Source organism: Bos javanicus, chromosome 11, assembly GCF_032452875.1.
Source record: "Bos javanicus breed banteng chromosome 11, ARS-OSU_banteng_1.0, whole genome shotgun sequence".
Lineage (NCBI taxonomy): Eukaryota > Metazoa > Chordata > Mammalia > Artiodactyla > Bovidae > Bos > Bos javanicus.
The window spans coordinates 94783208-94800440 of NC_083878.1; the positions used below are offsets into that span (position 1 = coordinate 94783208).

Genomic DNA, 17233 nt, shown 5'->3' on the forward strand with positions numbered 1-17233 from the left:
TCAGTTACCCAGGCTACAAATTCTGCAGTCATAATCCATCTGGTCATGAAGACTTTCTAATCTGACACTATGCCTTGACAACTCTCACTGATACCTGAACTACTAAAAATAAAGGCATATGTGATGCAAAATAAAAGGAAACATCCTAGTATCAGCCCTCATTACTACTCTCTTAATATAACAGGTTAATTTTTCTTCCCACCTTCGGCCACCTTACCCTTCAATCCTGATTATTACACTCATGGATCACTCACACACACACATGAACACACTGTAATAGGCAGGGGGAGCTACCTGATAACTTGACTTTCTTTTTAAAGTAGTTATATTGGTTATAATAATTACACATAAAAAGTACAGTGAGAACAAAGACAAAAATAACTCTAATGGAGTACACTCTGGGAATTTTAGTTCTTTTGCATGTTATTAGTTGAAAATATGAGAGTATCAGGCAGTAAGGGAATAAAATTCTACCTCACTAGTGCAAACACCTGCTAGTCTCTAGGAATTCAACTGGGAACAATGAACATGAACCAGTTCTTCAACCACAGACCTGAGAAAGGGATCTCAGGGTCAGCTGTGGGCATAAAGAACAGTATTCATGGTACCCCATTCATCCCACCTGGGGCAAACAGTAAAACTAGATAGAGTCCACCTTGCTCAAGGGCATATGGAAAATAGAACACCTATTATAAATATTACAAATGGAAAGAGAACATCATCTCTTGGAGAACAAATATACTTCTGAAAAAGATTAACATATTTCAGGAAAGTGGCATATTTAAATAGAGCAGAAACATGACTTCAACAAAACAGAAACAAGGGAGAATAAAAGAAGATAAAAAGACAACAAATGAGAGCCTTTTAAATAAGGATGAAGGAAAAGGAGTGACCTCAAAGGAGAATAAAAGATTATGGTATTAGACACATTACCTATGATATGTGGTATTCCTGCCAAAATGTTTAAACATGAGCTTTTAACATTAAAACAAATCCTAAATGGAGGACTTTAAAAAAAAACAATGGTCAGGATTCTTTAAAAAGTCAATGTCAGAGACAAAAAGAAAAAGAGAAAGCAGAACTGTTTTAGATGAAAGGGCACTAGAGACAGGACAGCTAAATACAATATATGATCCCTAATTGGACTCAGACTCAAAAACGAAAAGCTGCAAAAGACATTATTGGAACTGGGAGAATTTAAATTAAATTTTATGTTAAATATATTATTTTGTGAATGCAAAATCTTTTCATGGTGATAAAAGAATTGTGGTTATATAGAAGAATATACTCATTCTTAGGAGATATAGGCTAAAATACTAAGAGATAAAACATCATGATGACCATAACTTGGTCAGTCAAAAAAAATAAAATAAAATAATATCTGTGTATATAACAGAGAAGGCGGAGTGAGTTTGAATGTGGAAGGTGGAAGGGAGGGATTATCTATCCCCTGATATTATAGGGAAACACAAATAAGCATTTTCCTATTCTCATTTCTCATTACTTATGAGTAATACTTCGGAGAAGGCAATGGTACCCCACTCCAGTACTCTTGCCTGGAAAATCCCATGGATGGAGGAGCCTGGTGGGCTGCAGTCCATGGGGTTGCGAAGAGTCGGACACGACTGAGCGTCTTCACTTTCACTTTTCACTTTCATGCATTGGAGAAGGAAATGGCAACCCACTCCAGTGTTCTTGCCTGGAGAATCCCAGAGTCAGGGGAGCCTGGTGGGCTGCCATCAGTGGGGTCGCACAGAGTCGGACACGACTGAAGCGACTTAGTAGCAGCAGCATGAGTAATACTTAATTTTCTTAAATTCAATAGAGACTTCCCTTGCTAATCCAAACATCAGTAACCACTGATAACTTTTTACACTAAAAAAAAAAAAAATCATACCATTTCTTCAACAGTTTTTTAAGGTAGTCCTCTTTCTCATAAAGTCAGTATAATCTTGATACCAAAATCTAACAAGAACATTTCAAAAAAGAATTATAGTCAAAATCATGAAAAAATAATAATAAAATACTAGTTAACTGAATCCAGCAATATGTATAAAAAGGATATCAAGACCAACCAAACAGGTTTATCCCAGGAATACAAAGTTACACATTTGAAAATAAATGTAGTTCACTTCATTAAAAAAGGGGGTTGAAAGGGATCAAAAAATCATCTCAGTAGATGCAGAAAATGCATTTGATAAAACTGAACAGCCACTCATGACGATAGTAACTGGCAACCTGAAACACCAACTGATGAAAACCAAAAAAAAAAAAAAAAAACCTCCAACAAAAGTCAGCTCTAACTGAAGGGCCTGAGAAGGGGCCACCTAACAAGTCAGATGGAGAAGGCAATGGCACCCCACTCCAGTACTCTTGCCTGGAGAATCCCCTGGACGGAGGAGCCTGGTAGGCTGCAGTCCATGGGGTAGCTAAGAGTCAGACACAACTGAGCGACTTCACTTTCACTTCTCACTTTCATGCACTGGAGAAGGAAATGGCAATCCACTCCAGTGTTCTTGCCTGGAGAATCCCAGGGACGGGGGAGCCTGGTGGGCTACCATCTATGGGGTCGCAGAGAGTCAGACATGACTGAAGCGACTTAGCAGCAGCAGCAGCAACAAGTCAGAAAACTTTTAGGAAATAACTACCAAACAATACAGAAAAACCTGTGTGGTCCCACCCTCACTTGAGTCAGCAAAGGAAACATAGGGAAGCAACTTAGATTTCTACCTTTGCCAGGCTGTGCCGAAGTATCCCATCCACCTACCCCCTGCCAGTGTGGTGTTAGAGAAAGTCACGTAGGGAACCGGGGCTTTCCTTATACCCACTGCACAGTAACAAGGACTCTCACAACAAGGTTTCAGTGGAGACTGTGGAAAGCCTGGACTTCCATACTCACATGGCAGTAATTGAGGCCATAGAGGGAGCAGCAACAAGGTACCACTTGCACCCAGCCAGGGAGATACTGGTGGAGGTCTCCTGGGAACCACAACTCCCACCTCAGCCCTGCAGGAAAAGGGAATTCTGCACCCTAGGTGTCAATGAAGACTGAACATGAAATCTAGTCATATACCCCAATCTGACAATATGAAGGCAGAGTGCCATCTTCCCCTTCCAGGGCAGTGTCATAACGAGCCAGTTAAAAGACAGTGGGAAAATAAACTTCAAAGCTCTGCAGGAAAATTTTCCAACCTAGAACTCTATGACCATACAAACCATAAATCAAGTGCAAAAAAGCAGACATTTTTCAGACATGAAAAGACCTGTGAGAACTCAAACGCATTCTTTTCGCAAGTCCACTTGTGTGACTGCCTCCTATAAAAACTTAAATCTGTCCTCTAGAAAACAAAATAACACAGGGGCCAGGAAATAATGAAGTAGGGGAGTGGTGAAGGGACATTCCAAGATTACAACAACATAGCTGACTTTATACAAATCAACAGGAAGTTAGGAAGAAACCATCAGGGGAAAAAAAAAGAGCCCCAATAAAACTAAGTTTGGAAAAAATTAACGACATGGTAAAGTAATGCAAGAGAGGGGAAAAAAGGGATTTTTTTAAATCAAAATCCAAATATGGCTCTTTCCCAGTCCTACTTTCTGGGCTGCCAGCAGCAGTGCAGCACATATGGCCAAGTCCAAGAACCACACCACACATAACCAGTTCCAAAATGGCATCAATAAACCCTAATCACAATGGCTTTTTCAAGGAGGAGAAGCCTAAGTTCCTAAGGATCTTGAACTTTTTCAAGAAACACAAGAATGCTGTAAAGAAGATGCACACCAATAAGACAAAGGCCATCAAAGCCTTTATCAAGGCCAAGATCCTGAAAGGCATCAGTCCTAGAAGCTTGGGAGACAAGCTTTAGCAGTGACACTGCTCTGCTGATCTGAGGCTACCGCAAGGTCAAAGTCAAAAGCCAAGGCTCAGGCTCCCAGAGGTGCCCTAGCCCTCACAAAGGCTACAAGTAGAGGTTTCAGTTTGCCAACAGGAGGATGAAAGCTTACTCGTGTGATGTCTTGGGCTGGTCTTTACACAAGGCTGTTGTCTCTGTGCTATTTTGTACATGTAAATGTAAAATATATACACATAGCCAGATACAAAACAAATTTAGCATAACTTTAAATTCTGAGTGGATTATAAAAGGTTATATGACCTTGATGTTAAGAACATTCTCCGTCAAATGAGATCATGACAACACTCCAAAAAAGAAGAAAATGTTATTCTAGCACCCTACGTGGCCTATGCTAAACAATATTTAAATATTCATAACACAATTTTTAGAGTTAACCTAAAGATAAATAATGGAAAACTTGGTCCTGGTCATGGATCAGAACAAAAATGACCTATCTTTCCCTTAGAAAGTGGGCGTCAAAAGACACTATTGAAAGTTAATGGAATAAAAACTATATTACATTAAAATACAATCATTATAAAAAATAGAAATATAGATACATATAAAACAGCAGAAGAGGAAGAGAGACATATTATAAAGGTACTCATCATCTTCCATTTCAGAGTGTCAACAAATACCATCTAAACTTAATTTAATTAAGAGATAGAGATTTATCTAAGGGTTATGGGTTAACCAATAGAAGAGCTAAAAATCAGTTAATAGAGGCTGTTTCTGAAGAAGTACAGTGTAGGGTAGAGAATTATTACTCTTCATCATGAGCTCTTACAAATGATTTGATTTGTTATCACAAGCATTAAGAGCTCTGATTAAAATCATTTTTAAAGTTTGACAAACACATTCTGTTGGTGAAGCTGTAAGGCAACAAAGCATTATCATATGTGGGAATATGAAATGGCTCAATCTGTGTGGAGGAGAATTTGACACTTTTTACTAAAGTCTATTATACTACTTTATAATTTTTTAAATATTTATTTATTTGGTCTTAGGAGAAGGCAATGGCACCCCACTTCAGTACTCTTGCCTGGAGAATCCCATGGACTCCGGAGGAGCCTGGTCGGCTGCAGTCCATGGGATCACCAGGAGTCGGACATAACTGAGCGACTTCACTTTCACTTTTCACTTTCATGCATTGGAGAAGGAAATGGCAACCCACTCCAGTGTTCTTGCCTGGAGAATCCCAGGGACGGGGGAGCCTGGTGGGCTGCAGTCTCTGGGGTCGCACAGAGTCGGACACGACTGAAGTGACTTAGCAGCATTTGGTCTTAGATGCAGAATGCGGGATCTTTTTAGTTGCAGCATGTGAACTCTTAGTTTGTGGCATGTGGGATCTGGTTCCTTGACCACGGATCAAACCCAGGCCCCCTGCACTGGCAGCAGAGAGTCTCAGCTACTGGACCACCAGAGAAGTCCTTTTAATAATTTTACTAAAGTAACATTACATATAAATTTACTCCTTGACCCAGCAATACCACTTCTAAAAATCTATCCCAATGATATAATGGTAGAAATACAAAAAGGGACATACACAAGACTATTCATTACAGCACCATTTATAATAGCACTGGGAGCAACCTAAGGAGCATCAGCGTGAGACAGGTTGAAAAACCCATGTCCACCTATCCACTAGAGTACTGTGCTATCCCTACAGAGAAATGAGAATGACCTCTATATACTATTAAAAGTTAACTCTTTACAGGGAATAAAATGAGAAAAGTAAAGTAGAAAAAAGTGTACATAGAATACTATAATTTGTCTGAGAGTTGTTGAGGGGAGGGAATATGTTGATGTATTTACCTTTTTTCTAACAAAATGTAAAAAAAAATTTTTTAAACTAGCAACCTACAGAGGGAAGAAACAGGGTGATGTGTGAAGGATAGACATTAGACTTTTCTGAATACACCTTTTTTGCAGATTTGGCTCTGAAACCATGGAAGTATTTTATGTAATTATAAAACAAAATTATTTTTAAAAAGCAATCAGAAAAGATCGCAAAAAAAACAACAACTATGAATTGAGTTGGTGACACAACCACTGAGAAAGAAATCATTTCTAGTGGTTTCACAACAGTAAACTGACTATACAATCCTAGTCCACATATATGCTTAAGGACAAAAAGAATCACCAAATTGAAAAAACACACCTGTCTTCACTACATACAGTTGGTAATGCTGGCTGAGTTCCATGGATATGGTGGGATAAAGCAAAAAGAATACTTCTGTTGGCATTATTGGAAATCAGAACTTTTGACATGAGTGATAAGAGATTCGGATGTAAGAATAATGAGGCTAAATTAAAATGTGATAGTCCTGAATTGTACATATCAATATGAACATGTGATATAGTTTACCTTAAAAATACACACATATACACACACAACTTCCTAGTTTCGATCCCTGGAGGAGCCTAGAAATAATGACTGACCTAGTAGGAAAAAAAAAAAAGTTCTAAAACCTAGACTGAAATATCTAACACCACCTCCCACCAAAAAGAAGCAAGACTCCTTAGAGAAATAGCAGAAAACAGGTCTGGAGCAGGAAACATACAAGATGAACCTGGAACATCTAGGTCATCACACCAAAAGGCAAGGGAGCTATTAAAACTACTGGGATTCTGTCAAAAGGACTCTGGACATTAACCTGAAGAAGCTTCCACTAGACAAAAATAGGGCAAATTAACATCCATGAGGATAACTACAGTAAAGTGAAATATAGCAAACAGGTTTAAATCTATTAATATGTGTTTAAAGTGATAATCAGAAAGAAAAAAATCAGTCACCCTGGGAAAATGCTAGAAAACAGTTTGAAAAATGAATAAAATGAATCAAATATTTATTATGCCTTTCCCATATGAACTGCACCTCAGGGTGACCAAATAGTTGATATGCAGAAGTTTTTCTTTACAGAAGTATTCTAGTTAATATCAAGAAGAAATGATGGAAGTAAAATCATTTTATAGCCTCTAACAAATTAATGGATCAAAAAAGAGATAACCAGACATAATTTGCTTCAAAATAATCAAGGACTAGAAGGCGGAGAAGAGTTATCTATAAATGGAACTAAGAAAGCCATAAATTAATAAGTGCTGAAACTGAGTGATGGGTATTTGGGGGCTCATTACACTATTCTCTCTGCTTTCACAATGTTTAAATTTTTCCAAAATAAAAAAAAGATAAATAATTTTAAGTATTCAGAAAAAAGGAATGAAGCTATATTTAAAAAGAGTAGAAGTGAACAGTGACACCATCCAAACAGATGAACATGAGTGAGTGAGTGAAGTCACTCAGTCATGTCCTACTCTTTGCGACCCCATGGGCTGTAGCCTACCAGGCTCCTCCCTCCATGGGATTCTCCTGGAGTGGGTTGCCATTTCCTTCTCCAGGGGATCTTCCTGACCCTGGGATCGAACCCGAGTCTCCTGCATTCCAGGCAGATGTTTTAACCTCTGAGCCACCAGGGAAGATTTAGAATCTTTTCTAAAACTGAATAAAATTTTCAATTACTGGTGAGAGAGGAGGCACAAAATATTCTTAAATGTTATTATAATTTTAATTATTTGCATGCTCATCTTGTCTCTGAGTAAATTTAAAAGTTTTTCTCCCAACCAGTAAGAGGACTAGCACTTTGCATATACCAGGATCACAAACCTTCAAATAAATTCAGTAAAATATACAACACATCATCCTAACACACTCATAAAGAAAAAGCAAATACTTAGTCTTTAAAAAAAAAAAAAAGCTATAAAAAGGAACACCTGCTTTCTTTGGAGAACTTTTTTTTTAACTTCAGATTGCTCAGACAAGTATGTCCCATTTACTCCAAACAATACTAATGAGAGCTGCCATCAGGTGGCTCAGTGATAAAGAATCTGCCTGCCAATGCAGGAGACTTGGGTTCAATCCCTCAGTCAAGAAGATGCCCTGGAGAAGGAAATGACAACCCACTGCAGTTTTCTTACCTGGGAAATCCCATGGACAGAGCTGTCTATCGGGCTACATACAGTCCATGGGGTCGCAAGACACAGATATGACTTAGTGACTACACAACATTTACTGAACAGCTAACTAAACAGCTATTTTTCTGCTGAACGTGTGAGTTGTCCAGTCGTGTTTGACTCATTGTGACCCCAGGGAGACTGTAGCCCACCAGGCTCTGTCCAGGGAATTCTCCAGGCAAGAATACTGGAGTGGGCAGCTAATCCTCAGAACAACTCTAAAGGTAGATTTATTAGCTTCCTTTCATAAATTAAAAAAACTGAGGCTCAAAAACTTAGAACTCAGATGGGGATTGTGAGTGCTTGTGGGAACTCAAACCTGAGGGTCTCTGAGGCCCACACCACCCTCACTCCTATCACGCCCTGGAGTACAGTAACTATTTGCTTGGAGTGAAACAGTATCTTTACCAAGATTGGTTTCCTTCCTCCTTTTTATTCATACAGCCTAGGCGAGATCAATGAAACATCCCTGAAACCTTTCCTGTGGCTAAAGTAAACTCAAAAGTTTATTTTTTCTCTCTTCCTAAAACCTAAGGTGGACAGATTTCCCCTCAGAAACTCGGGCAAGCCCACCTGAAGAATTATTCATCTAAACCGAACGCACGCATTCACTCTGGTGCCCTTAAAGATTTCTCTCTTTCTCACCACAGACTAAAATGCCTTCTCCCAATTATAACTTTTCACTTTTCCTCAGAAAAGCAAACATATTATATAACCAGTCCTCACCTTCCAAACACCCATTTATAACTTTGCTAACCTTAGCAAGTCATCTTTGATTCTTCTCTCGCCTCTTACATGTAATTTGTCACCAAGTCTTGTCAATTCTACCTAAAATCTCTGTCAAATTGTCCTTTTTTGAAAACCAAAACCTCACTTCAGGCCTTGATCTTCTGCCATATAAACTAAACATAGTTCTATAAAACAGCAGTCTCCAAATTTTTTCCATGCATTCCTCCCTATGGGTAAAAAAAACTTGAGCATACATCTATGTATTTTTATTTATAAATTATAAGAATGCTTTACTATACAAATCTATAGTATATTATTAGAAAACACAGAAACAGAAATTTTGAAAGGTATGAAAGTCAAAGAAAGTGAAAGTCACTCAGTCGTGTCCAACTCTTTGGGACCCCATGGACTGTACAGTGGAATTCTCCAGGCCAGAATACTGGAGTGGGTAACCTTTCCCTTCTCCAGGGGATCTTCCCAACCCAGGGATCAAACCAGGTCTCCCACATTGCGAGCATATTCTTTACCAGCTAAGCCACAAGGGAAGCCCAAGAATACAGGAGCGCATAGCCTATCCCTTCTCCAGCAGATCTTCTGGACCAAGGAATCGAACCCAGGTCTCCTGCATTGCAGGTGGATTCTTTACCAACAGAGCTACCAGAGAAGCCCTTTGAAAGCTGATATAGAAACAAATAGAGATTCTAACATGTTTTTTTCACACCACAGTGGATCACGCTTCACAAGCCTGAGATATCACTGTTCTAAACTACTGCTGCCAAAGTAATCTTCCTAAACACCCAAATCTGATCATATTACATTCCCAACTCAATCCTTCAATAGCATCAGGTTGCAGTGGCACAAACCTGCTTTTTCAACTTTATCGCCTATAATCTTTATGCACATATTCCGCATTTCAGCTACATCTGTAATCTCCCTATGTCTTTTAAAGACACAATTCACCTGGAATGTCCTTATGCTTAATGTATACAACAGTATCTCTAGGAGAAAAATACATTCTAAATACTGTAACCAAATTACAATTGAACTTTGGGGATATAACCTATCTTTTCTACAGGAACACATATGTTTTCTTACTTCCTTTATTTGGTTCCTTTTCAAGTCCAAAATACTTGGAAAGAATGGATATGGATTCCAATTAAAGTAGGACCAACTTTGTTTTGTTTCCTTTGGTTTATTTTTCTTCATTGTTTATCTTTCCATTTCTCAACAAAATCCTTTTAACCAAAAAGGATGTTTCAAATCCAGAGATTAGTTCCTGCTAGAGCCAGGTAAAACACTAAACTTTGCAACTCACAGTAAGAATTCCAGCCGGAGAAGTACTATATGACCTGCCTTCATGACTGAGCGACTGAACTGAACTGAAAAAGAAATGATACAGATGAACTTACAAAACAGAAAGACACTCACAGACTTAGAGAACAAACTTATGGTTGCCAGTGAGAGGGACGGAGGAAGGGGATAGTTAGGGAGTTTGGGACGTACATGTACACTCTGCTATATTTAAAATGAGTAACCAACAAGGACCTACTGTATAGCACAGGGAACTCTGCTCAAAGTTACACGGCAGCCTGGATGGGAGGGGAGTTTGGGGGAGAATGGATACATGTGTATGTATGGCTGAGTCCCTTCACTGTTCACCTGAAAGTATCACAACATTGTTAATTGGCTGTACCCCAAAACAAAAAGTGTAAAAAAAAAATGTTTAAAACCCTTTTGTGGGGTTTTTGGCCACAAAAGGAAATTCAGCTGGGACCTTACACACAAATTTAACAGTCTAGAAAAAAAAACTTTTTTTTTTTTCCTACAGCAATACTTTGCCTGTTTTAACCTTCCTGTCTGCTGTGCAAACCCCTCCAAGTTGATGGCAATGGCTCAGACTAGAATGATAGAGTTGCAGCAAAACATTTTCCAGAAAAGTCATGAAAATTCAAGGGACTATCTCTGGGTGCTAATAATGGAAAACTCAGTCTCTAGCAAGACTTTTTAAAGTTTTGTGTTGTTTTTTTTTTAATGTGGAACATTTTTTAAAGTCCTTATTGCACCTGTTACAATCCTGCTTCTATTTCATGTTTGGGGTTTTGGGCCACAAGGCATGTGGAAAAGCTCCCCAACCAGGAATCGAACCTGTACCCCCTGCACTGGAAGGCAACGTCTTAACCACTGGACCTCCAGGGAAGTCCCTCTAGCAAGACTTTTGTTCCACCACCCCAAGTCTTTGTACTCTCTCCTATGGAGACTGAGAGGGGAGCACCGTGGTGGGCAGAGGAAAGAGAAGAGTATTAGAGGGCCCTGGAGAGGAAGTCACATTTCAACTCCTACTCTTATCCCACAGAAGGAAGATATGTCAGCTGTGCTACACAAAGAAGTCAGTCTGTGGTGCATTTTGGTAATGGAATCCTTTAACAGGCTGTCCAAATAAAGCCCAGAGCAGAGCAATCTTAAAAAGCCAAGGCTGCTTCTCTGTATCAGAAAACAATGATGGGCTTATCCCCACTTTCCAGTCATATAACTTCCCCTGTTCTTCCTCCAGAAATCCTTCCTCCCTTCTCTAAATCTCACTTTTCTTTTGGTTCCAGTTTCACCCTCTTCTGAGAAACCTATTTTGATCTACTCTAATCTTTCGTTTTCTATACAATTCTTGAGGGCCGAATCATAACCACAATGAGACACTACTTTACACAAAGTGGTGCAACTGCTTTGGAAAACAGTTTAACAGTTCCTTAAAAAGAGTTACAATATGATCTAGCGATTCCACTCCCAGGTATATACCCAAGAGAAATGAAAACATATGTCCACACAAAATGTTCACAGCAACATTATTCATAACAGTGAAAAAGTGGAAACAATCCAAATACCTAACAACTGATGAATGGGTGAATAAAATGTGCTTTATCCATACAATGAAATATTATTCAACAACAAAAAGTAATGGAATATTCATATATGTTATCATATGGATAAATGTGGGAACCATTATGTTTAATAAAGACAAAGAATTATATATGATTCCATTTATATGGTAATGCCTAAAATTGACAAATCCATAGCAACTGTAAGTAGATCAGTAATTGCCTAGGGCTAAAAGGGTTTGGGGGGAATGGGTAGTGACCACTAATGTATATGGAGTTTCTTTCTGGAGTGATGCAAATGTTCTGGACTTGGATAGTGGTATTTTTAAGTATACTGAAAACCATTTAATTATATACTATAAAAGAGTAAGCTTTATAGTATATGAACTATATGTTAATAAAGTTGTTTGCAGATTACCGCAGCCTGCAGTAGGCCCTGCTCAGGGCCCCAGTCTCACCCCAGCCTCCCCACAACCAGTCACTACGTAAACCCACTGTCAGCTCCTGATAGTGCCTAAGGTTTTCTTGACTCAAGGTGCGTATATGCTCTACTCTGCCTGGAATGAAGTCTTGTGAGTCTCTCTACATGACTAATGACTTATCCTTAAGTCTCAACTGAAATGTCATCTCCACAGTAAGCTCTCCCTCACTGTGCTTCAGTCGTGTCCAACTCTTTGCAACCCTATGGAATGTGGCAAGCCAGGCTCCTCTGTCCATGGGATTCTCCAGGCAAGAATACTGGAGTGGGTCACCATTTCCTCCTCCAGGGTATCTTCCTGACCTGGGAATTGAACCCATGGCTCCTGCATCTCCTGCACATAGGCAGATTATTTACCTCTGAGGCACTGGAGAAACCCCTCTCCCTCACTCAGTTCAGTTGCTCTGAACTGCTCATGTCTGACTCTTTGCGACCCCAGGGACTGCAAATCGCCAGGCTTCCCTGTCCATCACCAACTCCTGGAGTTTGCTACCAGGCACATAACATAGTACTTCCATCAATTATGATAATAATGATGAATATAATAAGTGTGTGACACTCTTCTTAGTGAGATAGTAAGTAAATGAATGAATGGATAAATTTCTTGGTTACCAACCTCAAAAAGGTCATGGTCTGACAGGGACAGAAGACAGGCATACAGGCTAATGTAGAATAAACACCACCACAAAGCCAAATCGGCTGTCCTGTTCTGTCCCTATGCCTTCAAATCTTTGAGTATGCTTTTCTCCAAGCCCATAAATGTCAGGCTTCTTCAAACTCACTTAGAGTACTTCCTTCGATTACTTACAATCCACTTCCTGCCCTTGGTGCCTGGAAACAATTTCTAGGATGTCACCACAAAAAATATTAAAACTGCCACAGTTTCCTGCTGTGTGTCTACATTATCAGTTAAATTGCTTCGTATTAACCACATTCCAGTCCACTGGGATCACTCAAACACTAAATAAGATTTAAAGATACCTGTCGAAGGTTGCCAGTTACCGTTGCTCCTTTTATCTCCCTAGATAAATAAACATCTGCTCAGGTTTAAGGTTAGGAGCTTCTCAGAATGCTACCTGTACACCGGTAACCTTTCCTGTCACCCAAGTAGATATCTGAGGCAAATCAAGGTTCCTTTACTAAAACGAGGATGAACTATAAACATTCTTCAGAAAAAATAAGAAATTGCTGCCTAGACCAGGGCAATTCAACTTAAAAACTTATAAACAGCCTTCCTCCTCAAGAGTTCAAATTGCTAACTGTTACTTTTTAACTCTATACATTCATCTTGGAGCCTTTAGGTAGCATTACAATTCAGATCCCAACATATTTCATAAATGCATTCCATAAACTCTTCCTAAACAAACTGATGTATTAGGTACTGGGTCTGACACAAGGAACTCAAAGACAAGTAAGAACGTCCCTGCTCTCAATGAAGTTTATGTTCGGCTTAGCATAGGAGACACACAAAGAACTAAATTTAGTGCTATGACAGTGATAAATATGGAGGGGGGGGTCATAGAAACAGATGAAGGACATCTGGCCTAGGTGGGGGAAAGCATGCACAGATGAAGGACACCTGGCCTAGAGAGGCAGGCGCAGAGAACTGGCATCAGGGCTGGCATCCAATCTATGGCCTACAAACCCCAATTCTCTCATTTAAAAAATGGCTAATAGTACCTACATCATTGGGCAGTTGTGAGGATTAGATGAAATGATTCACAGAGAGCATTACTACCATACCTGACACAGAGATTACATTCAACCACCTTAACTTAAAAGGAAAGTTCCATCAAGCACTAAACCTCAACACCCGTGCCGAGCAACTCAACTGCTTTACTAGTCATATAACAGACACCAGCTTCATAATTACACACAGTATTGTTTTCAATCAACTTTCTTATTTTAATGAGAGACTGCTGAGTCCTGTTCTGCATGTTCACAATCTAATTCCTAGATCTTCAAAACCTTCTTCTCCATCACCTGAAACACACAGTTCTCTGACATTTCTGGAATAAAATAAAGCAATTTTCTTAGTCTTTTGATAGAAAAAGTATAAAAAGAAACTAACAATTACCGAGTTTTTAATATGGGTCCAGCAGTCATGTTGATACTGTATTTATTGCTCATTATGACCCTGCAATATATAGCCTTCCTCATTTTACCCTCAGGGTAACTATCTGTACAAAGTTTCATAGTCAGCAGACAAAAGTGGAATCTAAATCCAAATCTGATTCCATATTTTTAGCCTGACTAGATCAGCCACACAGTATCAGAGATGAGGAAAAAGCACAGGCAGCCTGCTTGGAGGGGCCCCCAAGCTCTCTTCCTCCACCCCTAAGACTGTCCTACACAATGCAGCCTGCACACTCAGACTTCACCTCAGCCAGCTGAATATCTTGAGCTCAGTCTGTGATTTCCTGTCCAGATGGAACTGATGGTCAATAGTGACCAAAGCCCTGTTTCCTCCAAAAATCAGGGAGGCACCTAAGAAAACCATTTCCTCACCACTTGTCCGTCCTTGTTCCTTACCTGTAGGCAAAAGCTTCCTAATCGACAGTCACTGTAAATCACAACTACTTTTCATAATTTCTCTCTTCATATTCTCTTTCAGCCTACCTCACAGGTGAAACTAACATATTTCCCATGTCTAAGTTTTTACCACCAAGCAATCACAGAGAAGGCAATGGCACCCCACTCCAGTACTCTTGCCTGGAAAATCCCATGGATGGAGGAGCCTGGAAGGCTGCAGTCCACAGGGTCGCTGCAGGTCGGACATGACTGAGCGACTTCACTTTCACTTTTCACTTTCATGCATTGGAGAAGGAAATGGCAACCCACTCCAGTGTTCTTGCCTGGAGAATCCCAGGGACAGGGGAGCCCAGTGGGCTGCCATCTATGGGGTTGCACAGAGTCGGACACGACTGAAGCAACTTAGCAGCAGCAATCTAGTTTCAAGATCAAGGTTATTCTTTATACTAATTTCACACCTAACAGAATTTCACACATAAATTCTCTTGCCCAAGCACTCAAGATAAATAGAGATGGGTTCCACAAAACACTGTGGAGAAATGTTTTTGTCAACCTGCAACGTTCAAGAGCAAGACACAGATCTGATGCCCAGTCATCTGAACTTCCACTTGGATTTTCATGCTGAGTCTGACATGGACATGCCTCATATCTGGCAAGTTTCTGAACTACTTTGTAACAAGAAGGGCAAGCATCCTCACAAGGATACCCTGCAACTCTAAGGTGGCTTTTGTAAAGTGTTTCTAAGTGCTATTGAAATCCAAGTTTACAACTCTTGCTTGGAAGCAGGAGCTAAACTTGGAGTGCCTCTTCAATCCCAATGCTTCACTACTTTTTACCTCCCAAGCTTCTTAAGCCTATTTGGAGCATGCTTCTCCCCCCTCCCCCACCCCCCTCATTTCCACAAAAATCAAGAATTAACAGTGTACTCATCCAACTCTTCCATTTTCTTTATCATAATAAGCAAACTTTTCTAGTCTCAGGGCTGCTGCAGCCTGTTAGATGCGTCTGGTGAATGGAGACCTAAGCGAGTCAGAGGACTACAAGGCTGGCCAAAGGTCACACTGCATGGACACCAACTGAACAAGACATGCAATACTTGAATAATTACTAGATTTCGCCCATAAGGCCCTTCCCCTTTCAAACTTCCCTAGCATAATTCTCAAAATGCTGAAGTAAACACATTCTTCAGACTTTCTTCTAAGCAAGTTTAAAGTATCCTTTGAAAACTGTTTTAAGGAAAAGCCTGCACTGTTAACTTTGTTTTTAAGTGCCCTTAAACAATTCTATTACTCATAGAGAAAAAGTGAACATTTGTTAGTGATTAGAGATAAGGCATCTCGTGTTCTGGAACTGAGGAAGGGAGAGGCCGAGAAGACCTGGCTGGGAGCGGAGATACAGTCAGTAGCAACACACCCAAGAGAGACTGCATAAAAGTTGCACTTTCCAAAGTCAACTTCTACGTCTAGAAAGAAGGCAACAATGTTTCAATGGGTTCTGAAGTCAGATGTATCAACATTTTCCCCAGAAATCTAACCCTTCACCAGGGACTCCAGATGAATGAATGAGAGAGGGAATTTGCCAGATTGGATTACAAAACCTTTCCAACAATTATCAAGATCAGGTGCTCGGTTACAGCACAGGGGTATCTTCCCTCACAGCCTCTGGCATTGCTGTGGGGAGACTTGCATAGATAGGAAGGGGAGACAGGAGGAGAGAGAAAAGGGCCTTCTTCCTCCCCAGGACATCCAGACCTTAAGTCCTTGAGTGGCCCCTCCCTCTGAAAACCTCTCACGACTTTTATGGCCCCCCCTCCCACCATAGGCCTTAAGCAGCCAAGCTGCCACCTCAGGACTGCCCAACTCTCAGGGGCGCTCCGAACACCCATTTGGGGAGTTGCTTCTGGAGATTTCTCGCCCTACCCCCAACAGTTGTGTGACCATTTTCAGAGGCTCTCTGTAACCCCGGGGAGGAGGCCACCTTATAATCAGCTGTTCCCGCCCTCAGGTGAGGAGGGGACACCTGACCACTGGCGCCCTTCCACCCCGCGCGCACCCCGCCCCCGCGCCTCCCTGGATCGTCATGGCAACAGTCCCCCTCCCCGCATGACGCCAGCACGCGGGGCGCCCCTGGGGTCCCGGCAACAAGTCCCCCGCGCGGCCCGAGGCCTGCAGCGCTTGCCCGGCCTCGCCGCCCCTCGCCCGGCCCGGCTCCGCCCAGGCCGACCACACTCACTTGATCCTGGAGCCCATGGTCCCCCGGCCTCCTCATGGGCCCGCGGGCCCCGCTCGGCGCTGCGCTGCGCTGCCCGCCCGCCTGCGGCCGACCGGCCGACCGGCCTCCCTCCGGCGCTCTCCCCGCCCCTTCCTCCCTTCCCTCAGGCTGAGCCCGCCCGCTCGAGTCTCGCTCCCCAGCCGCAGCCGCCGCCGCCGCCTCCCGGGGTTAATGCACTCGCTTCAGCCGGGCGAACGCCATGGTCGCCGGCGCGCGTGCCCGGCGCGCGCCTCCCCCTCCGCCTCTCACACCGCCGCCCCCTCCCGCCCGCGCCGCCGCCGCCGCCGCCCGCGGGGGCTGCCGGGAACTGTAGTTGGCTCATGGGAGGCGGGGCGCGTGAGGGCGGAGGGGTTGGAGGGATTGGAGGGGTTGGAGGGGAACCGCGCATCAGCAGGTTGGACTCCGGGAACTCGGTGCATGGTGTCTTCCGGGTGATGGCCCCTAAAGAC

The 17233-nt window shown here is 41.6% G+C and overlaps 1 protein-coding gene across 6 annotated transcripts in view; it reads right to left on the reverse strand.

Moving 5' to 3' along the window:
- DENND1A (DENN domain containing 1A) overlaps nt 1-17015 on the reverse strand; it is a 530572-nt gene extending 513557 nt beyond the window's left edge. For 2 of the 6 annotated variants that reach the window (XM_061433489.1, XM_061433487.1), the window contains exon 1: nt 16746-17015. Coding sequence is in view for 5 of the 6 variants with exons in the window: in XM_061433487.1 (XP_061289471.1) it covers nt 16746-16762 (17 nt within the window). In the remaining variant the exon portion in view is untranslated. The remainder of the gene's footprint in view (nt 1-16745) is intronic. The other 4 variants (XM_061433488.1, XM_061433490.1, XM_061433492.1 and 1 more) reach the window with 3 other exon arrangements.
- Between the last annotated feature and the right edge of the window lie 218 nt (nt 17016-17233).